The sequence below is a fragment of the Oreochromis niloticus genome, linkage group LG13 (assembly GCF_001858045.2).
Source record: "Oreochromis niloticus isolate F11D_XX linkage group LG13, O_niloticus_UMD_NMBU, whole genome shotgun sequence".
Lineage (NCBI taxonomy): Eukaryota > Metazoa > Chordata > Actinopteri > Cichliformes > Cichlidae > Oreochromis > Oreochromis niloticus.
This window is the reverse complement of record NC_031978.2, coordinates 30,818,567-30,846,130: the sequence shown is the minus strand read 5'-3', so window position 1 is coordinate 30,846,130 and position 27,564 is coordinate 30,818,567. Positions and strand designations below refer to the sequence as shown.

Sequence of the window (27,564 nt, the reverse complement as noted above, 5' to 3'; positions counted from 1 at the left end):
GCTGAGAAATATTTTTTTCCACAATGATGCGTCTTGTACATCATCTTATTATCTTTTGTGAGACGCCTGTGTCATTTCCAGTCAAAAAATAACTTGCTAGTTGAATAAAAGTAACTTTAAGTCAAAATTTGCCAGGAGTATGAATAATTATGGCCTTAACTGTATATATACACATACATATATACACACATATATATATATATATATATATATATATATATATATATATATATATATATATATATATATATATATATATATATATATATATATATATATATATATATATACATATACATATATATACACACACACATATATATATATATATATATATACATATATATATATACATATACATATATATACACACACACATATATATATATATATATATATACATATATATATACATATATATATATACATATTATATATATATATATATATATATATATATATATATATATATATATGTACACATACATACATCCTTCAAATTTGGCAGCTTAATGTTACGTTTTTAAAAACAATAAAAAAAGCCTCTTAAAGGGATGTTCTAACCTAAAAAGGAGAACAGCTATTTTGAATTTAAGAATTATTTTGGCAGCAGTTTTGTTGTCCTTTATCGAATTTCAGATTTCATCTGACCAACATGAGCATTAGTGAATTCAATCTAATGACCCTGGCGATGCTAAATTGCAAAGCATGTGAGGTTTTTTTTTTAACTGCAGGACACGTCTGTGATGGGACGCCAAATCTGGATTATTCACTACAGGACATTAAATTGTTAAATCTCAAATTGACATTGTCCAAAATGTCCTAAACCTTACAACTGATAAAAATCATCTGTTTCTATATGAAATGTTCAGTGTTAATATCACATACAGGAACATATAATTAGTGAGTGTGTTCATACACCACCTACTGGCCACGGGTAGTAACAACAGTTAGAGTCCTGGGCTCATCCACCTGACTACAGCTAACACCTCAGCAGTGTCAAGTCACGACATGCACTATCATTTAACTGTTGTTATTATTATCATCATTATTATTATTTGGCAGCTGTAACCAAAAAAAAAAAAGTAAATTAGTGGCAAATAAAGTCTATTTTATCTTTTACCTGTCCTTTGGCAAACCCGCAGAGAAGTCGTGAGCAGTCATGGTTGATGCTCAGGGCAGAGACGGCGCCAAACTCTGCTCCAGTCGTCTTGGTACCCAGACAAAGCCGCAAGGCCTGGTTGGCATCTGGAGAGGAAGAGGACGTTTAACTGACAAAGCAGGGAAATACTGGAAAAAATGAAAAAAGGCAAAAGACAAACTGAAAGTTGACCCAGTCCTCAGTTTTACGAGTGCAATACCAGAATTAAATAACACATAAATTAAATTTAAACATAAAAAACAAAACAACCCCCCCCAAAACTGGAACTAAATGAAGAGCCATAAAAGTAATCAAAGTATTGTAAATAAAAATAAACAAATAAAACCAAATAACATGCTTCAAAGTAAGTTAGCCAAACCAAAATGCACATAAAGAGTGATGGTTCAGGCTGAACGCCAGACGAACAACATTCAGGAGGATCTGACAGACGTGGTCATACCTTTTCCTGCTCAGGCATCATAATGTCAGCAACACAGAGAGACACTGATCAGCCCTGCTACAAGTTAAATACTGAGCAAATTCCAGTTAAACCACATCACAGTTAGAACATCACTCCCTGTGTGTGTGTGTGTGTGTAAATTCGCTCATTAGCAAGTGTGTACGGCGGGCTGTTCTGAGTGTTGTGTGTGTCTCTGAAATAAAAGTGAAATTTGCCTGGATGCTGTTACTGAAGTTACACATCTGTAATGTTTAAAAGGGACTTCTACATGTTTTTCATATAATTATTAAAAAAAGAACATTTTGTAAAGTATAACCAAACCAATAATGCTAAGACAAAGTAAACAGAAATCCATGATTTCATCTCTTTTAGGAAAATCAAACCATCTTAAAAGCTAAGTGGTGAGTACATTTATGTATGGCAGTTTGTGTAACACACGCTGTAGAGCCGTACCATCCTGAAATTCCACCTTGTACAAACATTTGATAACCACTTTAAAGGTTCTACTAAATGTGTTCCCAAAGGCATGGATCCGTCTAACCACTGTTAGATACGGCAGAGAAAGAGAGGGGTGGGAAGCTGATACTGAACATGAGATAAGGGAGTCAGGTGGTGCATTCTGATTACCTGAGTCAATATAACCTGGTGTGATAACAGCTAATGTACAGTGGGACTCTTTCATACCCAGACTAACAATCCGTTTGCTCAAACAGCTATTTTTGTATTTTTCACAGCAAACCATACAAAGGTAAGTGTTCCAATATGATTCAAACTTACCTTTACTGGTGTGAGCTAATGATGCTGTTTATGGCTTTATTTCCAGGTAATATCTGCGTTTCAATACCAGATTTTCTGCACCACATTTATTTATTGATTAGTCTTATTTTGCCAACTATTTCTCCGAGTGTCATTTTAGAGTCTGGATATTTGGCACAGTCAAAACTTGAGTCAACCATTTTATTGGTTAGACCCTTAATTGGAAGCTGAGGTAAAAAAAAAAGAAAAAAAGAAAATTTAGGTTGCTAAAATAAAACATGCATACATTAATGAAAGCATGCTTTATGTAATTAAAGGTGCTAAATGGTAAAAGTAAATGTAAACTAACAATGACAGCTACATATAAAATATACATTCCAATAATTACTTAATCCAAACCATCAGCATGTCTAACGGACCCCACCCCAGCAAGACTGTCTTATATTATTAAGACTTTCATATTAAACGTCATCAATTCATCTTTCTTCATTCTTTTTCTACCATTGGCCCATTTTACAAAGGCTCTTTAAACCACTGTAACTCTGTCACAGTTTCTGTTAGTGACAAAACCACCTTTACAAAGGAAGTTGTTCCTGCATGTTTGTACGGGACAGTCTAATCACTGGGATCCTCTCTGCAATAATACTGCCTTATAATAATGAAGTACCTTTAGTCAACTGTTGTTGTGAATTCAAATGATAACTTGTGATTTCACAGGAAAAATGGATTGCATTTTCTATTTAAAGGCTTTAGCTACTGTCACCACATCATGCACAGATTAAGTAAAACACAGCTGACTACGTTTGACCAACCTTCTCTTTAAAAATGGTGATATAAGTGAAATGCTGTGATTTGGTTCACAGCCTCCTCCTGCCATCACATCAACACCATGCCTCATCGCAGCTGTTCTGTTGAGATTACCAACAACTCTGGCTACTACACTCTGGCCAATCCAAGGTGCGGTGTTACTTCTGTACTTTCCTTTTGATGCAAGTCCTTTCAAGAATGGTTTCAATGCAACATAAATCATCTTTTGCTGCCAATACAAACAGCCCAAATCTACTCAGCATGCACATGGGAACACTGCAGACACTTGTCATGTTCTAAATTTAGTAACCACATTACAGATACGAATCAATGATGTCATTATAGTCCAGTTCTCTATGTAATGTTTGAATTTTAGGGGAATTTGCAAAGATTGAGTACTGAAAGAACCAGAAAGCTGTCTGTCATGGATTTTACAAACTGGCTGCTGTTAAACTCAAGCAATGGTCACTGGTGCAGGGACGACCTCATTGGTTGTTGGTTCCAGCATGCCATCTGAGGAACACATTCATGAGTAGGGATGGGCACCGGTTCTGACATAAACGGTAGTAACCAGACCGAAAAGCAGCGCACATTTCGGTGCTTTATTTCGGTGCTTTTTTTTTCCTGACCCAATTCTAGCCAATCATTTTACGTTTCCGAGGATAGTAGGCGGGGCCAGGTACATACGTTCTTTTAGAGCAGAGCTACAGACTAAAAACGCCCAAGGCGAAGCGGTCAAAGTCTGGCTGTACTTCACAGCAAAAGATGCAAACTCAGCAGCCTGCAACAAGTGCTTTAAGCTGATACTGTGATACTGTCAAAGGAGGTAACACCTCAAATCTGATGAAACACCTGGCGACACATAGCGGGGTTTTTTAAAGCCGAGAAATGCACCGTGTTTGATAGCTTGCTGCGAGACCTCACACCGTGCACATCTACTGCGGGTGTGGTGCCTGTTATCGGACCCGGAGTTAGCAACATCCCCCAAAAACCCGAAGAGGAGAGTCCTGGCCCCTAGCCCTGTCAGTGTAGCAGAAATGATGAGGATGATGATGGCAGCAGCAGCCGTTCTCCTCTGCGTGAGTAGCTTCATGTTGTTCGTGTGTAATTAACGTTGAGTAGGCTAACCTCATTATTACATTAATGCATGTAAGGTGAACTAGCAAACACCGTCGTAGTTACATGCGGCTGTCTTCTTGTTTGATGGCAGATACTCCTTCACCCTGGCCAAAAAGGCTAAAATGACCAAAGAAAAAGTGGAAAACAGTTAAACATGAGAGGTTTTTGGACAAAGTTTGTGTTTTTTCCATTGTTTAAGCACTGCTTCCAGCTAAGAGTGAGACCATATATGCCCTATAGCTGCAGAAAAGGCTAACATTGTTATCTTTTTACAAAAAAAACAGCTGAACATGAGAGGTTTTTGGACCAATTTTGTGTTCTCCATTCTTTAAGCACCGGTTTGGCACCGTTTAAGCACCGGCACCGTTTCAAAAGTACCGGTTTGGCACCGGTATCGGATAAAACCTAAACGATACCCATCCCTATTCATGAGGATGAAGCAGAGAAGTTGTCGCCTTTATTTAGACATGAATTCTCAAGATGTGGTGCTCCAGAACAAAAAAGACGCTGCTTGGTCATTTCTTCCATATTGCTACAGTAAAGATGCAATTAGCATCCATTAGCATGCAGAAACCAACAACCACAGTCCTGTCAGCCCTCATGGTGAACAATGAAACGGTTCTTTTAGTTCACATGCTGTCGAGCCAAGAAAAAGCAGTCTGTGCCAAGATAATGATGATTCCCAAGCTATAATCCATAAGACGGCTGCAGAATGAAATCCACGCGTCTAAAGCACGGTGGTGTGGTGGTTAGCGACATTGCCTAACATCAAAAAGGTCCTGGGTTTGAATCCATCAGCCCTCTGGGGCCATTCTGTGTGGAGTCCTCATGGGTTTTCTCTGGCTTCCTCCCACAGTCCAAAGACATGCAAATGAAGTTAACTGGTGACTCTGAAGTGGCTGTAGGTACGAATGGTTATCTGTCTCTTTATGTTAGCACTGAGATAGGTTGGTGACATGTCCTGTTCAGGGTGTACTCCGTCTCTTGTCCTATGAAAGCTTGAATAAGTTCCAGCCCAACCATGATGGATGACCACTTAAGTAATTATAGTTAGTTATAATCATTTTTAAACCTTTGGGTTTATCATTGTTGACATGTTTTTGCTTGTATATTCAAACTTATTCACAAGCACAAATATAATAAAACAGTGGCAAATTCTGCAAAATCCAAGACAGCCAGTGCACATCTGAGCAAGTGGAAAGAGGAAAAGTGTTTGTTTTGCAAATTCTTATCAAAGTAAAATCCTAAAATTAATGAATCCACTACTTGCATCAGAAGTTCTTCAATGATCTTCATAAGGAGTGGATAGAAAATAATGATCCAGCACATTTTTATGTACAGTTGTATAGCTTGCCTGTAGCTTGACAGCTTACCACACTTCATGTGGGAGATGAAAAGCAGCAGCTCAATGTGTAACCTTTGAGGTGGATTAAATGCACATTACTCCTGATGATGGTAAACAGCACACTACAGTGCAAGGGTGTCAAACATCCGGCCCGTGAGGTCATTTCATTGGTCAGTTATTGATGGCCCGTCGGTATGTGGAAATCAAAACATCAGCCCTACTGAGAATCCATGTAGGCGGGGCTGGGGCTATTTTAATGGGCACACCATGCAGGCATTCACATGCAAAGACAGACTGGGATCATACCATTATGTGACAGCAAGTATGCAATAAACATGTAGAACATGTTTATTTTTCTACATAAACATGTAGAAAAACAGTTAAATATGTAATTTCTTTACACTGACAGAAAGGAGAGTCTCACGCATTAATGACCAAAATGGGCTGTATGTGGTCCACGATATAAAATAAGTCTGACACATCTGCTCTAGTTAGTCCAAACACCATCAATCCTCTACAAGCACCAGTAAAGACAGCACACCTACACAATGCTTATATGCAGAATCACTAACACAAAGCTAGGAAGAAGAAATCCCAGTGATGTTTCAGCAGAGTGTATGCTAACTTCAACCAAGCAGTCAAAGATTATGTTTGTGCGTTTAACAAAAACAAAGCTCATCTTTCATCTTTAGCTCTGCTGGTTCCTGTTTTTCACTTTTATTCAATTCATTAAAATGAAACTCCTCCATACCTTCGCCTTATCAGGATCAGGACTGGAGTAGGTATGTGGGTATAAGTTTAGTGTTACATTTATTATGTAAAGAATTACGTTCTATTGGGAGTAAATCAATAACATTATACATTAAATTGTAACATATCACTTTCTTCCATTAGTAACTTCAATAATGCGAATGAAAAACCAAAACCGTCATAGCCCTATGAAACTTGGTTTGTTCAGCTCTTACAATACTGTCTTCCATGTAATGTGTCCTATTAACTGCATTATTGTAACATGGTTTAGATAAACAGTGTTTACTTATTGGAAAATATAACCAGAAGAATTGGTCAAAGTGTTTCTGTTAGACCCATCTAACACACTGTGTCTCCATGCTTAGGGTTTTCAATGAGAGTGGTGAATGTGAGGTCCCTCTGCCACCCATGGTAGGTCCCTGCTCTGAAGCCAGTGCACTGTTTAACAAAGTCACCGGCAGTGCAACTGGAGCAGTTGGAGTCTTCACCTATGACCTTTTCAATCCTGACATGAACGACTATAGCCACATCATGGCTGTCATGTTCTCCGTGCCGTATGATCGAAACCTCTACTCCAACTGGTTTGCCGTGGGGATCTTTGACAAAGGAACCGACTGTGACTACAATCTTTATGACATCATGTATAACGGGAGTGAAAATAGTTTTGTAAGAGCCAAGGCTGACGGGTCCTGCATTTCTTATGAAGGTGACTACATTATTGTCAGTGCCTCCATGTCAGATTCAGGTGAAGGAATCCTGAGGGTGGATGTCAATGACACGGGGATGTATTAACCCAACAGACGCAAGATGTTACACAAGTAATATAAAACAATCACTGTCATCCCACACTGCAAGGGTCAATCAACTGGTAAAACTGGTTACACTGATTTCAGTGTAAATGAGTGCATGTGATTGGATACCGTGTGCTTTTTCTCTCGACTGATTCATGAAAGATTTGTATGTATCAAAATCAAGTTTTCTTTGTAACCAATGTATAATGTACAAGGTGAGATTAAAAAAATCTAAACCTTTACCTGATTTAAATTTCTCCCTCTTCTGTTCAACATCACCTCCAGACTCTCCAGCAGTATTTCTTTGACTGTTTATTATCTCAGTCTGTAAGGTCCATTCTGTCTAATGGTGGTCCTCAAATACATACAAGGTTAAGATAAAATTCCCTTTCAAACTGACAGAAATAAGGTGTGAAGGATCACTAATGGTGATGGAAGGACCTTGAGCAATTTTGAACACTTTCAGTGCTAAAGAGTCAACTTGGAGTCAACTGAAACTCCAAGATGTCAGATGATTCAGCAGAAATGAACAAAAATGTTTGGTGCATGCCAGGATGGCACCAAGTACACTGAAAAAGTGTTTGCCCTCCTTCCTGATTTCCTATGTTTTTGTATGTTTGTCACACTTAAATGTTTCAGATCATCAAACAAATTTGAATATTACCCAAAGATAACACAAGTAAACAAAATGCAGATTCTAAATGAAGGTGTTTTTCTTATTAAGGGGTAAAATCCAAACGTACATGGCCCTGTGTGAAACAGGGATTGCCCCTGAACCTAATAACTGATTGGGTCACCTTTAACAACAACAACTGCAATCGAGCATTTGTGATAACTGGCAGTGAGTCTTTTACAGCGCTTTTTGGCCCGCTCATCTTTGCAAATTATTTTACTAAAACCATCTTCGGAGGCTTTTCAAGCATAAAACGTCTTTTAAGGTCATGCAACAGCATCTCAATCGGATTCAGGTTTGACTGGGCCACTCCAAAGTCTTCATGCTGGTTTTCTTTGGCCACTCAGAGGTGGACCTGCTGCTGAACCCAAGGGCACAATGGATGAAATAAGTAACAGCCATAGAGTGATGAATGAATCATACATGAATGGTTATACTTAAGAACTATTTCCTATTTTTTTCACCATACTTTCCTTTACCATTTTACCTTTGTGTGTTATTGGGTAAATACGACTTGTAGTAGAAGTGCTTTGACTCTATTAGTAGGCATGAGCTCTCTTTCAACTCAAGGCAGTTATCTTTTTTTTAACAATATATTTATTAAATTGTTTTATCATTTGCTTATTTTGTAATATAAGTCGTTCCAATACAATACATGATGTTGCCTCCTTCACCCACGTCTTTAACTTGCATCCATTTCCTTCCCATACAAAGATATTAACCGCTTGGCCTGCAGGAATCCGAAGTCGATCCATTTTAGCTGTGTGGAACCAAAACCACGGTTCTCTGGATATACAACCAGCTCATGGCAGTTATCTGACTGTTTGCTTGGACCAGTAAGTCCAGTAAGGAATATTAAACAGTGTTAAACCTGTACTTTTTAAATGGCAAAGGCCATCACAAGTAAATGGATTGGTTCTCATACAGCCATTTTCATCCATTCACAGCAAGTTGATTACACTGGAGGCTAAGGAGCTTGGAAAGAAAAAGCGTCTGGACTTCTTTAAGTTGCTTGAAGACGTTTCACCTCTCATCCGAGAAGTTTCTTCACTGAACTCAGTCCAGACGCTTTTTCTTTCCAAGCTCCTTAGACTGCAATGACCTGGATGACTGAGAACCTTCACAGACATATTACACTGGAGAGCAACTTGGGGTTCAATATCTTGCCCAAGGATACGTTAGCTGCTAACTGGAGCAGTCAGGGATCAAATCACCAACTTTCCAATTAGATGATGTCTCCACGTCCTGAGCTACAGCCAACCCTACAGTAGTTGAAAAAAGTGCTGAAACATCGGTACTGTGTAGTAACTGTAAATACAGATGGCTTTCCAAACACACATATCCTAATGCTAGAGTACTGAGGCAGTTAATATGCTCAATATGAAACCTATCATCTGAAATTTACAGGCGTGAAAATGGAAGAAAGTGCAGAGTGCTTCTAGCAGTCTAGAAAACACAACATGCAACACTTTGGAACGTAGTTACAATGTACTGTTACTGTTGTTGCAATGATACTTATTGTGAAATGCAGTTCTAATAATTGTGATCATGTTAATGTTTCCTGATAACAAATGGTTACTTACAGTTGTGATGAAATAAATAAAATTCAATCACATAAAGACGGTCTTTATTCAAGCAAACTAAGTCAGGAAGTCAGTTCTGATGCATACAGGAAAACATCATGACTTTGTGCAATATACATTCTGCTTTTAAACTTTCATACAGTTCATTTCCCATTTCTAATGTAACTTTGAAGCCATAGCAAATTTGCCTTTATCCATAAAGTATTACTACATAACTACACTCAACTAATTTAAATGAACTGTAACTGATTAAAGACTGTGGAGCCAGATATTCATGGAAAGCAATTTCATATTTACTATGTATTACAAACACTTTACAGTCCACAGATATGTTTGAACAGTGCAAAGACACATTTAGTTGAAGCAAAGGCAGCGCGTGCACTTTTATCAAGTCATCAGCGTCTTCATGGTTAAGTGATCAAACCTGGACTGACACATTCCACATGTACTCAAACTGATGCCAGTTTTTCAGCAACCTCACAGTTGCCCTGCTCCAAGCTGCTTGTTTACACTAGTAAAAGGAGCTATCTCCCCCTTAGCGCAGCACAGTCCGACATGGTCCTAAATGATGACCTCTCTGTCTGCCAGTGCCACATAGCTGTGATGTGACAATCACTATCCTTCATCTGCGTCTTGATAACACTAACACTGAAGGTAAAATGCTGTAGTTGGCTAAACCAGTGTTGTGTATCTTCAACACAAACATCTGCAGTCAAATCTGTTTAAGTCATTACACTTCTAAAACTGGAAAAACTGAAGATTGTCCAGATAATCACAGCAGATGATGCAGAATCATGTTTTTGTTTGTCTTTTCTGTGATGACTTGATATCTTTGAAACCAGCCGGCGTGTAGTCAGGTGATACAGGGTTATCACTCTCTGCCCCTGAAAACAACAGGGGGATATAAAATTAAAAACTCTGCTTGAAACAGCTCAGACATTTGAAACATTTGTTTATAATTTGGAATATTAATATACATTTGTTTAATTCAGTTTTAACCTAAAAATTTCAACGATGTTTCATTTACATGCAAAACAAACTTACAATACTCATGTAATCCATTTTGTTATCACATAAAGAAGATGCTTACCTGTAATGAAATGCAAACAGCATAATCTCCTGTAAACTGTCGGCTCCCAACGTTTGTGATTCACCGCCTTCCTCTTCTGTCCCGATCAGGAGGAAAGTGATAAAAAGAAGAAATTCTTTCCGTCTTTGTGACTGCTGCAGCCAACAGCACAGCAGGATAAGGTAATGGTGTGAGCACAGTGTCAAAGGCTGTTTTGATGCATTATGTCCAACATGGCAGCGACTCGCAAGACATGCATGACGTCATGAGAGAAACCTGAATATGTTTTCTATTAAAACACGAACCTGCGAGTTATAGACTGAGATTCCTATCAATCAATAAGTGAAGTGTTTGGGGTTTTTCTTCTATTTATGGGTTTGTTTCTGGTTCACTGGTGATAAAGTGATAAAGATATTCTCAAAGAAAATATCGTTGACAGTGTAAATCTATATAGACAGTATTACAGTTTAGACTTACCAAAGACCAAAGCCAGACCATGAGATGTTCCCACAGCAATGACACCCGACACTGTCTGAAGACACAGGAACGTGCAGCTTAGAGCAGACTGAACATGGAAAAGTTTTAAAATGGACAAATAAAAATGACAAAACACATCAAAGCTGTGACTCCAGCTGACGGGCTGCCATCTTTCTGCTCTTCCTGTCATTATTTGTCTACATTCTACTATGTGCTGAATAATGTCTGTAGTATGTAGACATCCTTCGTATTGTAAAATATTTTTCATTATTGATGCAGGTTTACATATTCAGTCATTACAAACTCTTTGTGTTGAGATGAACTACTTAAAAAAAATACTCACTATAGCTGTTGGAAGTCCAGCGTCCACTTTGTCCTGAGTGAAGACAAAATGTTTTAGTTAAGAATGAAGAACGTTTGAAATTCAGATTTTGACTGTGCAGTTGTGTTATTCACTTTCTGTGCTAAACTCTTTCAGATTGCTCGTAGAGATAAAAACCCACTCGTGTATTTTAAAGCTTGGTAAGAAGTCTTAGATTAGGTTAAAGTACAGACTTGAACTGGGATTAGCTTTGGGTCAAGCAGCTCTTATGTTAGGGTAAGACTGTAAACATGTTGTGTGTCTGTGTTTCTGTGAAGGATGTGTGATTGTGTGTGTGTGAGTTTTACAAACCGGCAGTATGAATGAAATCAAACATGATGATAGTGCAGACTTTCAGCTTGAATTCATTTTTAGAAATTATAAATAAAGCCCCATACAGATGCTGTGACGCTCTTACAAAGAAAGAACTTGCATATTTTGTGCTCTTCCAGGTTTTTTAGTGTTGCTCAGTGAACACCACACTGACTTCCTGTTATCTCTGACAGAATCATTGTTTCATTTTTTTAGCTTATTTATGGTCTGCTTCACCTGCAGAGCTCCAGTGAACAGTTACTAAATGAAAGGTCAACACTTATCAGCTTCATTTGTTTTGAATTAAGAGAACAGGTCATCTATTTAATTCATTCTGAGCCTCTGAAAATGGAGGACTGTGTTTGAAAATGGCTTTAACATTTTTGTTAAAGCCCTTACAGTTAAGCTAAAGGCGTGTATACAATTCTATGTGGTGGTGTCCAGAGTTACAAAGTTACCAGAAGACAAAGACGAGTGTGGAAACATCAGAACTCATTTGTGTTCAGCTGTGATGGTTGAGATGTGTGTTACAGCCTTACAGCAGCAGAGACGATCTGTGCAGAGATGCCCTTCAGCAGGCTGTGTCGAAGGACACATCCATGAACTGTTGAACTCATGTCCACTGTCCTCTTCCTTCTTTAACACAGACACACATAAAAACAGAGGTAAAGAAAAGCACACACACAAAAATGCATTTATTAATTTAATTACATGCAAAAACATGATGGCTGGCTGCTTCTCCTACTATCAGAATAACGTTGTTTCCTTTTGCCGTTACAGCAGCAACTACAAAGTAGCACCCAACACACTCAAGAGACACACACCTTTAATTTATACTCCTAAATAAAGCTTCTACATAAAGCATTTAAACTAAAAATTTGGACTAATTGCAAATTAAAATTACTGACAAACTGAAATATTTGTATGAACTGATTTTAGTCTGATTCTTCAGATCATCACTTTTCTTTTTTCTCTACATAAAAATGTAAGAATAGCAATTTTCAAGAGAAAAACGTTTTATATTTGTGATTTCGTGTGTGTGTGTGTGTGTGTGTGTGTTCCATGTGTGAAGCCACACAGCCAGCTGTAGTTTTGCAGCTCACAGCCCAACACACACCAACACAACAGCAGAGAGAGCACAGAATTTAAGCCGGCGAGGCGTGATTGCAGATGCCGCTCAGGTGCGTCCGCCTCCCCTGCAGCAGCACTGCAGACCACGCCCCGCCACACACATTAACCACGTAAAATAAATATTTATGCAGATATTTTGCAAATACTTATTTTTCATTTTTTAGCAGCATAGTGCTTTCCTCCAATTATTTTTAAAATTCAAGTCAAGGCTCCGCTACAGGCTGCGAAATCCCAAAGGCGATATAAGGATGACGCTCACTACAGTTTTTGTTTCCTATATAAATAATTTAAGTTCAGCTTTTTAATTCATTTAAAAGAGACCTTCAACTGGATGTCTTTCCTTTTTGTTATATTTTTTAAGAGTTCAAAATGTGTTCATTTGATAAATAAAATTTAATTTTCTCTGTAGCACTTCATAGATTTCATAAGCAACACACTTTAGTTGTTTATACAAAGCATAAAGGTAAAAAACAATAACAGTGTTATCTTCATTTTAAATGTCAAAAGTATTTGCGGCTCCCAGTGTTTTCTTTTCCATGGAAACTGGGTCCAAATGGCTCTTTGGGTGTCAAAGGTTGCTGACCCCTGAGCTAGGGAAACCATTATGTCAATGAAGGTCCTCACTAAGATAGCTGAATGGGGTTGTGTGTGTGTGTGTGTGTGTGTACATGCCGTTTAAGATGTGTTGGGTCTCCACTGTCAGAGCTGGCCAGAGAGGAGGTCTCGCAGGAGTGAGCATCCATGTTGTCTGTGTTTAGGATGCAGGTGTCCTCCAGTACAAACGGTTCCTCCTCATCCTCCAGCTGCAGCAGAGCACAACATTACAAACACACATCAACTAAACAGTTCAAATCCCAGCAGACGGTCCTTAAGTTGTGCAGTCTTGAGAGAAAAAGCATTTGCTATGAGCAAATGAAAGGAAGTTAATACAGGAGAAATGTAGCATCACTCTGTGATTGTAGTTATGTCTATATGTTATAATATGTCTGTAACTGTAGCACTACTGCAAAGATGAGAGAAGGCAGATTTTATGTGTGCCTTAAAGAACATTTGTTGACCAATAATGCCACCGAGGCTTTGATTCTTTCAGACATGCTGGAGTTTTACTAACTGATGTAAAGGTGGCCGTGCTTTTGCTCCCTCTGCTTTGAAACAACCTGCAAGAGGAGGCTTTCAAACTCTCAGAGTCCTTTCCGACACGTGCTGTCACTTGATGTCATCTCTGTCTCTTCTTCTGTCTGTCTTTTAGTTTTTTTAACTTTCTAAACCAGACCTGGTGAAATGCAGAGGGCAACATCCGGCTGTTTGCCAGGACTGGCCCACGTGAGCTAGGATTCACATGTAAATAAGTTTACGTCATGGAGTTTGTCCCATTTCAGCCATCAAACATTCTGACTGAGGTTTTAGCAATTTTTGATGAAGTTATACAGATTCACAGCTCCACCTCAGACACTGAACCTGTGCAGCCCTCCAACAGTGTCTCGTGTCCCTGTGCCTGCTTAACCCAACATTACTAAAACCTCAGATTAATAATGTCCCCAAACCAAAAACACCAAATCATAAATCGGAATATAAAAACTGGAAATCCTGAACCAAAAGCCAGGGGCTGTCTGAATCCTGACTGAAACTGTCAAAACAAATCAAAACTCAACACCTGGCTCCCAAACACCTGCACATCACTCATTATAGGATTTATTGACACTTATAATCTATTTTGGAAGCATTCTTCACTTTTAAGGACCGACAGAGACCACGTCAGCCGGTTAGGTACCCGAGTCCTAGCGGATCAGGAGCTGTGCAGACTGCTCCATGTGACTCTTTACATCCCACATTGTCCTTTTCTCGAGCTGCTGCAGTCATCAGTAGTTCTGTTTTATCATCCAGCTCCACTTTCAGGCCTCACCAACTGAGTACAGCACATTACAGTCCTATGTCCACAATGCTGTCACCAGCTCTAACCATACTTTATGCTCAGTCGTTGTCCCAATTACTGACACAAGGTCACAATTTAAGACAAAATGGCCTGGTCATAATAAATCTCTGTAATTATAACTAACATAAGGAAACGTATGTTATTATGAAAATGATTTCATTACCTCTTAAAAATGAGACATTTTTCTTCTCATTGAGACTTGGCTCCAACCAGAGGACCGCTGCCCTCTTGTGGAAGTTCTCAACTCTGCTTTTATGTTCCCTTCTTAAATTTGACCAGCTGACTGTGGCTGGGAATCTAAGTTACGCATTGATAATTCTTCTAACACTGACCAAGTCATTGAATTTAGTGAAACATGTTACTGGTCTCAGTCAAAACAGTGGGCACCACCCTAGTTTTCCCCCTTGATCTATCCTTAAACTCCCCGTGTATGTCTGTTTTACTGCTTTATAAGGTTTTTTTCACACTTCCACAGGTTTTGTCTTCCCACAGGATATCTAGACACTTTTTCCTACTTGTAAAGCACTTTGTGCTACATTGCTGTATGAAAAGTGCTTTATAAATAAAGACTGATTGATTGATTGATAATAAGAATTTGGCAGCTACATTTTCAGCTCTCTTCTCTCATTTGTCATTTGAGCACCTACGTCTTTATCATCTTGGTACTGCCTACAGTACTTAAACAGCCACTGTCATCCCTTTGCTTAACCCTCCCCCCATTTTAAACAATTACATTTCCAAACCTTCATTCAGCTGTGGTCCATCAGTTACTTGGACTGGTTGAAGGTGATAATATATTTGATAAATTCCAATCTGGTTTCAACACAATCACTGTACCAAAAACACATCACTGAAAATGACCAATGATGTTCTGATGTGTTCAGGTGAAAGCGAGTATCTGATTTTATTTCTGCTTGACCCTTGTGCAGCCTTCAACATCACTGAATTAGACTAGTATCTCTGCCACTGCTTTCATATGGTCACACATCATATTGATCATTTCAGAGTTCACATTAGCAATTACTCAACTGCTCCCCTCATATCCATCACTGTCACTCCCTGACAGTAATGCATGAATGGTAAACCTGAAATAGTCTGTTACAGCACGACAGAAACACAAATGGAGCTCGATTAGGCCTGGGCATCGTCGCTGATTTCTACAACCGATTCATTCTGATTCACAAGGTTACAATTCAAATTTGACCCAGAAATATAACTATGATCATTTATCTTGGATATGTACTGTCGAGTAGGAACTCTTGTTCTCTGCAATTACAAACTCAGTGTAAACTTTCTAAGTATAAGAACAAAGCTGACACTTCATCACAGAAGATTGTGTCAAAGTCACTGAGGATAAAACAAAAACATGAAGGAGATTTCCTGGCCTGGTCTTTTATGGCATATAACACCCCTGAATATATGCTGCAGTAGATCAAAAACGGAAGAAAACCATGAACCAACATATGAACATTACCTGATGCTGCTGAAGTGAAGCAGAGCAAAGTTACAGAGGTTTTAGCTGAGCATTTTGCAATCTGGCATAATTTGTAAAAGCTGAAATTTCTTTGGTATTGAAAAGCAGAAACGGGCTTTTTGACAGAGGTCACTTTTTGAAAAAAACAACAACAACAAGAAAAAAAACTATTCAATTTGAATAGGCAAATCGATTTTTAAAGCCCATCACTATATTAGATGCACACAGCAAGGTGTCCGATCACTGTGCAACCCTTGGAATAAGTCTCAGTGACATTATTCACTTTATGAAAACACAAATAAAGTCAAGTCAATAATCTTTGGCTCTCTCACATGTCGGAGCTCCCTGATCATGTTCGTATAAATGACAGGTAGTCTCATCAGATCAGCTCTAACATTTAACTTAATTACATTTTAACAGGATACAAGAATTACATACATTATTAAATAAGGATGCACTAGATCAGCCGTCCCCAACCTTTGTTGCTCCACAGACGGTTTAATGTCAGACAATATTTTCACGGACCGGCCTTTAAGGTGTGGCAGATAAATGCAACGAAATAAATGATACGACCGAGACAAAAGCTGTGGGATTTTGTAAATATAATAATAAACGTGAATTCACAGTGTGATTGTGTAACTTTATTAGCAGCGTCCTCCTGAAATGCACCAACAACACTGAGCGTAACATCCTCCTCTCTGCCCCTTAATGCTCTCTGGTCGCTATGGTAACGTGTAAATATTTCTTTCAAAATAAGACACAGCTACAACACGGGAAAAGACCCAGGGAGACCGAGTTAACAATAAAAACCCTGAAATCCATAAGTTTTTGCACCCGAGCCTCAACTCTCGCAGCCCGGTACCAAACGACTCACGGACCGGTACCGGTCCATGGCCCGGGGGTTGGGGACTACAACTGCACATCTGTCATGTATACAAAAGTAGTAAATAAATCATTTATAAGTTTAGTCTCACCAACTCCATTCTGAAATTTGCAGTGAGATGAAGACATTTAACCCAGCTACAGTGAGCCAGTGCACTCCTAGTGTCAGTCCCAAGCCGGGATAAATGGGGAAGGTTACGTCAGAAAGGGCATCCGGTGTAAAATCTTGGGCAAATCAAACATAAAAAATAACATTTCCAGACTGGAAATGAGGGTTGGTGGAAACCATGCTACTGTGGGCTGAAGACAAAAACAGTGGAAAGGGGGAAGACTCATCAGCAGACAGGATAACAGAAAGAAAGGCAGGAAAGTGAAGGTGAGAGCAGGGACTTGAAATGTAGGTCATATGAGAGGTAAAGGCTGAGAGCTAGCAGATAGATCGGTAGAAGGAAGGCAGATATATGGTATGTGGGTGTAAGAGAAGGGAGGCCAGGAGCAATGGAAGTGGACTGAAAAATGTTCTACCATGATGTAGACAGGAAGAGAAATGGAGGAAGGCTAATTCTGAAGGAAGACAGACAGGATCTGTCCGAGTCTGAAGCTGGAAATCAAAGGGGTGATGTTGAATGTTATCGGTGTATATGAACCACAGAGCTGGATTAAGTGGGACACAGCGTCCCCAGGGGAGAGAGTGGGGACTGGAGAAGACTTCAGTGGACATGTAGGTGAAGAAAACAGATGTGATGAGGAGGTGTTGAGTAGGTATGGTGCTAAAGAGAGAAATGCAGAAGGACAGATGTTGGTGGATTCTGATACTTCAGAAGGACATGGAACATAACATAGCAAGGCTAGCATAACAGTGGACGCAGGAGGATCATCTGAAGGAGTCGGGAGACTGCAAGGTGGTGTCAGAGGGGAATGTAGCCAGGCTCTATCAGATGGCAGCCTGTACAATGGCTTCAGACATCAAGAAGACAAAGCGAGTGAAGGCAGAGGCGAGGATTTAAATGGTGGAGGTTGAAGGAATACTCCACAAAGTTCAGGGAGGAGCTGAGAAAGCACGACTGGAGTGCTGAGGAAATTCTGGTGTATCCTCTTGGACAGAGGAAGGAGAACACGGAGATTTGGTGGTATAGCAAAGCATTCACAGGAAGAGGTTAGCAATGAAAAAGTTCAACAGTCATGGAGATGAACAAAGTAGACATGAGTACTGGGAGGCTAGATGTACAACAAAGAGAGAGATGGCAAAGGAAAAGCTTTATGTGAGAATGAACACTGTGGAAAGAGAAAAGGAGTGTGTTCACCACAGCCATTTACAGTCTAGCCAAGGTCTAGACACATGTGCAGAGGAGGGAGAAAGGATTTGAACAAAGGCTAGAGCAGCCAGCCATGACAAGAAGAAGAAGACCACAGAGAAGGTTCCTGCATGTAGCAATGGAAGACATAAGGGGGGCTGGTGTGACAGAAGAGGATGCTACGGACAGTGTGAGATAGAGGCAGGTGATAGTCGTGGTGACCCCCTAACGGAAGAAGCTGAAACAAGTAGTAGAAGTAATATTAGGGTGTGAATCAGTGTTACATTTTCACTCTTCCCAATCCAAAAGAAAACAGTCTCACTGGGATCCAGATCTTTCCAAGCTTTAATACTGCACACCCATCTGGTCACACAAGTCAGCGCGGGCAAGGCTTGTTCCCATGAGGAAAACTCCAGTGTGGGTCTGAAACATGAGATCCCTGCCAGAATGTCAAACTGACTTCTGTCTGAATCAAAGAGAACTTTGATCTGTGAGAATTTGCTCTCATGACGGCTTTTTTTAAGCTCTTAACTCTCTATGGCATGACAACTAACCACAGCATATGGTAAAATACAGCGTTTCTTATCTCTATACCAGAATATTTTTATTTCTTTCACTACCATTTTTTGTCTGGGAGCTAACCGGTAAGTAGCCGATATCACATTTCTAATGTGCTCTGCTTTGATTAGATTATATGCACCCACATGCTTACTTTGGCGTCCTTTCAAGGGCACTTTGAATAAGCAAACACCATTTATCATCACGTCACTGTAGTCTACTGTCAGTTTCCTTGGAAGAAAAATGAATCATACTCAGATTTACAAACACTCCTTTTCTACACAAAGTAACAGTAACAGCCCGCTTATTTGTCCAGTACAGGCGTCTGCATGACAAAACTGTTACACCATCAAGCAACAGCAAGAAGTCACTGCGGCTGATATAAAACTATTTAAATTGAGAAACAGCTGAAAAAGTGCTTTCATCTAAAACTCTTACACCAGACACCCAGAACAGCATCCACACAATAAAAGCTAATAGCTATTAGTTGTTATTAGCCAACCAGCTAAAGTTAAGACTGTATTAAGTCAGAACACTTGCCTTCCCTTTGTTATCCTGGCACACAAGTAGGCGTGCCAGGATAACAAAGATAACACATTGAAGTGGAAAGATTAGCCTGAGTAACAGGCCAGAGTAAGACTGAGTAAGCTTTACAAAAGGCTGAGGCAAAGGACATTTATCCAGCTACTGTTTACTTCCCCAAGCCTTCCAGCAAACCCCAAGGACACTTCGGTTAATGACAGCCCACTTTAAACTCCACTGGCTTTTATTTTGCTCTATAGTTGCTGGACATGTGTGTATACAATTTCACTGCTGAGGGAATGTTCAGGGCCAGACAACTGACGATGGCTTTCCTCTATAGACCGAGCTGAAGAGAGAATCCAACACATGAAACCCAGGAAACTTTAACTAAAGGTTACATCTACAAGTTACTAATTACAATTACAATAATATCACAACTAATCAACAGGAATTAAATAGTGGACTTTCTTATTCTTATTTATCTACATAATTATCACAGATAATTTCAAAGCATACTTGAATAGTCACGTTGACCCCTTCATTAAATATTTGTGGGAAAGTTTAACGTGACGTGTTTTGTCAAATGATAACACAAAACACTCATCATCCACCATCGCCCAGCATCTGACTGAAGCCTTAAATACTGTGCATGTGAAACACATACAGCACAACCACCTGTGTCACAAGACAGATGTACTATGTTATTGGATGCTGGCATGAAACTTGCACTGAGATACTAACGGTACAGTTTGGTATATTTTGTCGTATGTTTTTGGACAAAGACACCATTGTTGCAATTTAACCTATGTACACGTCCACAATACATTTTAAATCAAACATTTAAGATGGAACTGACGGCCAGACTTTCAGTTTCCATTCACATAGTTTAAAAAAAGAATTACGTTAACTGTTTAGGAATTACAGACATTGTTAAACCCAGTCCCTCATTTCCATAATCTCTAAAGTAACCAGACACATTCCAATAACTTTACACCACTGCCTTTGATAAAGCAATCTGTGGGTTGGTGTCTTGCAGCGTCTATCACCCTCAGGCTAATGTGTTGCTGGATCAGCTGGATAAAACTCCAAGGATGAATGCATTTGGGATCACTGCCTAGACCAGGGGTGTCACACTCCAGGCCTCGAGGGCCGGTGTCCTGCAGGTTCTAGATCTCACCCTGGGTCAACACACCTGAATCACATGATTAGTTCATTACCAGGCCTCTGGAGAACTTCAAGACATGTTGAGGAGGTAATTTAGCCATTTAAATCAGCTGTGTTGGATCAAGGACACATCTAAAACCTGCAGGACACCGACCCTCGAGGCCTGGAGTTCGACACCTGTGGCCTAGAACCTCTGTTGTTGACGCTGCGGGAGGTACACTGCTGTAATGTTCCCTTTCTCTAGCTCAAACTTACTCGCCAAGTGGCAAGGAGCCATGGTGGGGGGTGTTGACCTTAACCTCCTCAAAGCACCGAGAGAGGCTGAAACCACTTCTCTGGTGAGCCTGGTGAAGGGAAAAGATAAGCTGGGGCCGGGGATGCCATGTTTCACTATTCCCACCTCCCTCCATTGTGATGACCATCTCACACAGGCCCAGAGAGCAGATGTTGCTGCATTGCAACAGCGTTTTGCAGATGTGTTCTTTGTCCTGCCTGGTTGTACCACTCACATAGGGTACAATTTTGAAAGGCGCACTGGCATGACAGTGTGCTCACAGCCCTATCAGTTACCTGAACACAAAAAACAAATTGTTAAGATGGAATAGGCGGAAGTGCTGAAAATGGGACTAAAAGAAGATTGACGCCCCACAGTTTTTGTGGTGAAGAAAGATGGCTCTATACAGTTCTGTGTTGACTACCACAAGACCTGAACGAGGTCTCACAGTTTCATGCGTATCCCATGCCCCGGGTCGACGCGGGTGGTTGATTCCTTTCACCGTTACTTCCTGGGGCGCTCTTTCACCATCTGTTCAGATCAAACCCTGCTACAGTAGCAGCATTGCATGAAGCATGCCAACACCCAGAGGTATCTGGGCTTACAGCCTTTTAAGTTAAGGTTGGTCCATAGGCTGGGGGCACACACGGTCACTGCTGATCATGGGCTAAGGTAGGGTAGGCTGCACGGCTCCCCGGCCTAAGTCAGGCGTGGGGGTATGGGGCAGGGTGTGGTTTGTGGCTCAGCTGCAGGGAAGGGGAGGAGCAGTGGGTTCAAGGTGTGGTGTCGTCAGCTAATTATGCCTCCTCTATTTGAGTACAATGGGACCTGATGATGAGCAGTGATTGGCTGAGCTGGAGCATGGCAGCTGGAAAGCTGTGGAGTGGACTGACTGAAAAACACTGTAAATAAACATACACTTGGGTGTGGCTTAGCTCAGTGGGATGAGCGGGTGACCATACCCCGTATGGCTGAGAGCGGTCAGCCTGGGTTCAGGGTTTGAGTCCGACCCGCAGCCACATGTCTTCTCCTTTCTCTCTCTCTGCTTTCCTGTCAGTCTTCACTGTACCAATAAAGCCAGAAAAAGGCCTAAAATTATTATCATTATTATTATTAGTAGTAGTATTAACAATAATAATAATAATAATAATAATAATAATAATAATAATAATAATAATGATGATGATGATGATGATGATGATTTAAAAATAAAAATTTCATTGGCAATGAGAATGATTCCCAGACTCATGAAAACATAAATGTTGATGTTTAACATGATTTAAATAGATCAGTGTGTGTTTGTTTCATCATTTGATCATTTTAAAAATATTTACCTTTTCTTACCACAATACATAGAAAGCTTTGTAGCTGATTATAAACACTTTGACTTTTTACATGGAATACCTCATTGAGAATGCTTTCCAGTGTGGGAGGTGTATCCACTTGTGGAATGTCAAACTCCTTATCATCAATCTGAGAACAAAAGTAAAACAGAAACATACAGGATCAGAATGCTACACTAGTGTCTCGGTTTCCTGCTTTAACTTATCATGTACACAATGCATTTTAGCACAAACCAACATAAGAGAGCATACAGCACAATCAACTGTAATTTGTAACTGAACATTCTTCAAACTAAGCTTTGATTTGTAAGGAAAAGCAGCAGAGTTGAGTATGTGGGTTGTGCCCATTATAAACAACACCAACCAGCTTATTTTGCTATTTACTGCTGTTTGGTGTTGTTTATTTAATGACTGAAGTCTAAAGAATCAAGCTATATTTGCAATTTAACAATTTATCCATTTAACAAACTGGGGCTTCGGTAGCATGTGGAAGTTTTAATCACTGGGACTGGACTGGTTCAGGACAGTCTGACTGTGGAAGCCAAGGCAAAAGGTGCATACTTAACCCCCATAAATCACCTGTGTAAAGACCTGCAGACTGCAGTTTACAGACTTATCCCATCCAGCCATTAAACATGAAAGGAAAGTTTTCACTGCAGTTAAATTTACTGTTGTTAATGAGTCTGAAGGTTGATTTTATATGGACAACAGCTGATGCACTTCTGCCCATGAGGAACACAGACTCCATTTCTACTGCTCCTCTAAATTTCTTCTCTATAAGAATTACGAGTCTGTCCTAAAAAAATTACTTGACACTATTTCACTTTTGAAGCAGATCGTGCACCTGCAGATTCTAGATTAAACGTCCACTCTGTGTGTGGCTCCAGTTCTCACAGCAAACACTCGGTTATATCTAATAAAGATTTACAGACACATGTAACAAAGGTTCGATATATAGCTTTGCATAATGGACACATGTAACGACAGCTGTTCTATCCTGAGGTGTCTGCTTTTAAAGCCCAACATAAATGAGAAGTATTGCACTCTGTGTGTACGCATGCTTTGATGCAACCGACCAACAGATGGCAGCATTAGATAGCTACACTGTATTATCAGAGCCTTCCATAAATATGTGCTAAGGTTACAATGTAGGGATATGTTACTAATATTAATTTACATGACAGCAGCACAGCGTCTTGTGAAGCCTGTTTAAAATGTCTCAGTTGAAGAAAGAGACCCTACAGAGTAGAAAAGCACATTTTAATTATTGCTGAAACACATTCCACTGGGTTATATTAAAATTAGGGGCAGATCATTCTGACAGAGAGCAGATCAAAAAGCAGTCAATATCCAAAAAAGAGCTTTGAATGTCCTTCATGAAGCCTGAAGACTCCTTAAAAAGCTGCTGACTGTCTAACTCCAACTGAGGTTTCAGGCTTCATGAGCCAGCTAACACAAAGAAAGACCTCAAAACCCAAAGCTACTTTTCCATTTGTGGATCAATTTTCTGATACTTACTCCTGGAAGATTTTTTTTCTTTCATTTGCATCTTTTTTGTTTCTCTTAATGCAGGCAAATGTTTGTACAGTTAAATTAAAAGAATTCATCTGTTTGCCCGCATTGTCTAGAAAGTCTTGCTCCTCGAGCAAACAGCGGCCAAATGGCCAATCTAGCAGAATCCCCTAATAACTTGCCATTATTTCATCATTATTTAGTCATACAGCTTGATTCATTGAACACAGATTCAGGTGCTGGAAACATTTCCCAGAACATTTCTTCCAGATTGACCAGATAGAGCTGGTGCAAAACAATGCAATTGTCCCGTTCCATCACATCCCACAGCTGCTCTATTGGATTTAGATCTGCGTACAGTGAACTCGTCATCATTCTGAGCTGATCTGAACTTCGAGACATGGTGTTAGCCTTCTGGAAGAAGCCATCAGAAAATGAGTACAGTGTTGTCATAAAGGGATGCTCTTGTGCATATCTTGGTTGTACCAAGTGGATACTGACTTCTTCTTGCATTCCTAACAGCACGAAGCAGTCTCACCATTCTTCTCTGGCATTTGACAACAGCAAGGCTTTTTTTCCCAGGGAAATACCCAGGAAATTATGCTTAATGCACTGAATTCATACCATGTGATTGGCTGATTTAAGCATTCCCATTCAAATGCAGTTAAACAATTGTACCTAATTGTACCCAATTAGTGTATCTTAGGAAAATCTGAGATCATTTATTAGAAGAACTAAAAAATGCAGCTGTGCACTGAAGGTGTTTTTGCAGAGGACAATGAACACTGTCAAAGTTAAGCTCATAAGTTTTTTTTTTTATATACAAAACAAATGTTGAGAGTGTAAAAAGTGTCATTTAAAAATGCAACAGTTCATCTTTTGTGTTTTACAAAAGAACATTCTCCAATTACCTTAAAAGTAATTGACCAGAGATGCACCGATCAGCCAGGGACAAGAATCTTCACAATGTTTTGGGCCCTGACCAGTGACCGGCCAGTCAGCCTCGCATATATTATTATGAACCATTTCATTTTAAGCATGCACAGCACATGCTCAGCAGCACAATGTCGCTCACACATTCACAGAACAAGCTAACATGTGGTTAGCGTGGAAGCTCTTTCCTGTGAGTGCAGAAACGTGCGTGACAACAAACCTAATCAGACACCAAATCACGTTCACCCAGCTGAACATGGACACTTTACAGATGATAACAAAGGCAAAGTGGATAAAAGTAACAACATCCAGAGCTCAGAGGCAGCCGCAAGCTAGCCTCGTTATGAGCAAAGGACCAAAGAAGGTTAAAGCACAATTAGGGAGACGGATTAAAAAGACAAAAGCATTGATTTCCTGTTATATGCTGAAGTTATAAACATCTGGCAGTAAATGATGGAAGCACTTGACATTTGTTTTGTTACAAAAATCTTTGCACTTGGTTTTGTCTGGCGAGGTAAAGGTGGGAGGAGGTGCACCAGCTTATTTTCTCCTCAAATTATAATTATTTCTCTTATTATAACAAATATTTTGCATTTAAGAAAAGTTGTTTTTTTGCTTTTATATATGCTCTTAGAAAAAAGGACCAGGTCACACTAAGGAAAAGAGAAAATCAGAAATCGGAATACCAAAGTAAATTGCAATTGGGTGATGTCTATGATTGTCTCATATAAATACACATGTCCACAGCTGATTTGTTTATTGCCAGTCCGGGGAATCGATATTGGCGGGGTTTCATTTAGATAAACTGTGCCAGGTCCCGACAGCACGTGAGCAGTAAAAACTACTTGATTACATCCCAAAAAGTTGATTCTGCTCATCTGGACGAAGCGTGTACAACACATTAACTTTTTGGATTTCCTTACCTGGATGATTGAGCATGCATCACATGACAACTGTCCGACTTTAACACACAGTCTAACACACTGTGCCCTGGTCATAAATGGGTTCACCAAGCTCACCTTGAAAACAGTAATGTTGGTATGGGCTTTTATCACTACATTAAATTATATTATGGCAATTTCAAAAAGTGTAAACAAACAGGCGCCACTGGGCCTCATTTTGAGCCATCATAAGATAACAATGATCGGCATTAACACGGTATTTTTGCCCTTTCACGTGAGAGTCCCATGCGTTGGTCATTTATTGCAGTCGCATGTCATTCTCTCGCACCTGGATCGAGGTGTAGCTAAGCTCTTCATGCACCTTTAAACGGTGCCGCTGTCAGCTGAACTACACCACAGCGGAGTTCACTGTCCCTCTAACCCCACACAGCAAAGTAGCACAAATAAAGAGTCTCTCACCGAGTCCACTTCCATCAGGTTAAGCTGGGAAGAGGCAGAGAGTAGGCTGTGGGAGTCCGGGGAATGCGACATTTCTGTATTTACATGGACAAAACTCGGACTGCTGCAGAAAACAGAGACGCTTTCCGTATTTTGTTCTACGCATGCGCGACAATGCTATATCGGAACTCGAAAAGGGCTCTTTCTTCGTCCTTCCTTTCACAATAAAAGCGCAGGACTCATACACTGTGTGACTTCTAGCAGTGAAATAGGCTCAATCCTCCCAGCGACCCTGTGTGGACAAGTGGAAATAAATGGATCGACAGACATTCTCCTCGTTAAATGAACTCTGGCTATAAAGCCTATTTAATGATCAATGAAAAAAATGTTAATAAAAGAAAAACTTTTAAAAAGTAACTGCACAAACAAAACAAAATTTGTGTAATTACTAATCAAATCATAAGAAATATTATTTGATATTATATATGTCAATTACTCTTTAGTGGTACTGTAAAAGTCATATTTCATACTAAATATTTTCATCATTGTCTCGGTTTTAAAAAATACAGTAATACATGCTTATGAGGTGCGGCTTGAATTCAAACTCTGCTTTGTACATTCTGCATTTCAGAGAAAACCACAAAGAAAATTCATTACAAAATGCACACACACAATCAGAAGCTTAAAACACTCCTGCAACTGAATTTTAACTGATGTAAGGAAAGAAAACCACTCTGTAGAAACAAGCAAAAATAGATACAGATACTGCTGTTGAGGCATTTTAATCAGAGTTTCAATGATAAATTTTTTTCAAAATAAAAAATATATGTAGATTGTATAAAGAACAGTAATATCACAGAGATACAAATCTCTGTCTCACTCCCTGGGGGTGGTATGTGTTCCTCAAGCTCCTTGGGAGTTTGAGGGATCTGTGCATCTTAGCTGATCCTCGGACTGCACTAGAGACCTCTGATGTCGTTCCTGGAATCTGCTATAGCAACTTTTCCACTTTTGGGAGTTATAGCTCATAATGTTCCTATTATCACTGCGACTTTACTGTCAACATCTGCTCCAATTGGTCCTTCAGTCCCTGGTAATTCTCTGGTTTCTCTCTCTTGCTTGTTTATCGCCCACTTTGCGCCAGAAAGAGGAAACCAGCGGATGTCGCGCTAAACAACAGCAGCACGTTTAAGCTTGATCAGCTGTTGTTAGAATTTATTTAATATTAATTTCTAGTATCAGCTGATGTTTGCTGGAGCCACAGCTGTAAAGCTGCTGGTCATGATATCGGTTTGGTTATCTGGTGAGAGGGAAACATGCAGATGAAATCAGGAGATGTCCTTACTGAATCATCAGAGCTGAACAGGTGATGGAGAAACAGGTTTACCTTTTAGGTGACATGAATGAGTTGAAGGGAAGTTATGAACTGTTTCTGACAAATAAGACTAGGATCCTTTTCTACGTAGCTGACAGCTGGTAACTGTGCAGGGGCGGGTCTAGCAAAGTTTTGCCAGGGGGGCCAGGTAGGGCATTAACAGGGAAAGGGGGGCGCAAAGAAA

General features: G+C 39.7%; 2 protein-coding genes across 7 annotated transcripts in view; one reads left to right on the top strand and one right to left on the bottom strand.

The window, feature by feature from the left end:
* The window catches only part of vps8 (VPS8 subunit of CORVET complex), an 85,916-nt gene extending 59,733 nt beyond the window's left edge, over window positions 1–26,183 (bottom strand). For 2 of the 6 annotated variants that reach the window (XM_005461432.4, XM_005461434.4), the window contains exons 1-8: window positions 26,027–26,183; window positions 22,282–22,350; window positions 13,448–13,578; window positions 12,184–12,280; window positions 11,315–11,347; window positions 10,972–11,026; window positions 1,602–1,607; window positions 1,124–1,248 (exon numbers count right to left, since the gene is read on the bottom strand). In XM_005461432.4, the coding sequence (XP_005461489.1) occupies window positions 1,124–1,248; window positions 1,602–1,607; window positions 10,972–11,026; window positions 11,315–11,347; window positions 12,184–12,280; window positions 13,448–13,578; window positions 22,282–22,350; window positions 26,027–26,098 (588 nt within the window). In that variant the 5' untranslated portion in view covers window positions 26,099–26,183. The remainder of the gene's footprint in view (window positions 1–1,123; window positions 1,249–1,601; window positions 1,608–10,971; window positions 11,027–11,314; window positions 11,348–12,183; window positions 12,281–13,447; window positions 13,579–22,281; window positions 22,351–26,026) is intronic. The other 4 variants (XM_005461433.4, XM_003456680.5, XM_019366341.2 and 1 more) reach the window with 3 other exon arrangements.
* LOC100690068 (DELTA-sagatoxin-Srs1a) lies at window positions 1,746–7,416 on the top strand. The gene is made up of 3 exons (XM_003456665.5): window positions 1,746–2,349; window positions 3,221–3,314; window positions 6,744–7,416. The coding sequence occupies exons 2-3, from the start codon at window positions 3,247–3,249 to the stop codon at window positions 7,168–7,170; spliced, it is 495 nt and encodes a 164-aa protein (XP_003456713.1). The 5' UTR covers window positions 1,746–2,349; window positions 3,221–3,246; the 3' UTR covers window positions 7,171–7,416.
* Window positions 26,184–27,564: the final 1,381 nt, after the last annotated feature.

Bases quoted from the DNA above. Each gene is read 5' to 3' on its own strand.
- LOC100690068 (XM_003456665.5), top strand. From the start codon at position 3,247: ATGCCTCATCGCAGCTGTTCTGTTGAGATTACCAACAACTCTGGCTAC. The intron at 3,315-6,743 runs GTGCGGTGTTAC...CTCCATGCTTAG, and splicing joins TACACTCTGGCCAATCCAAG to GGTTTTCAATGAGAGTGGTG.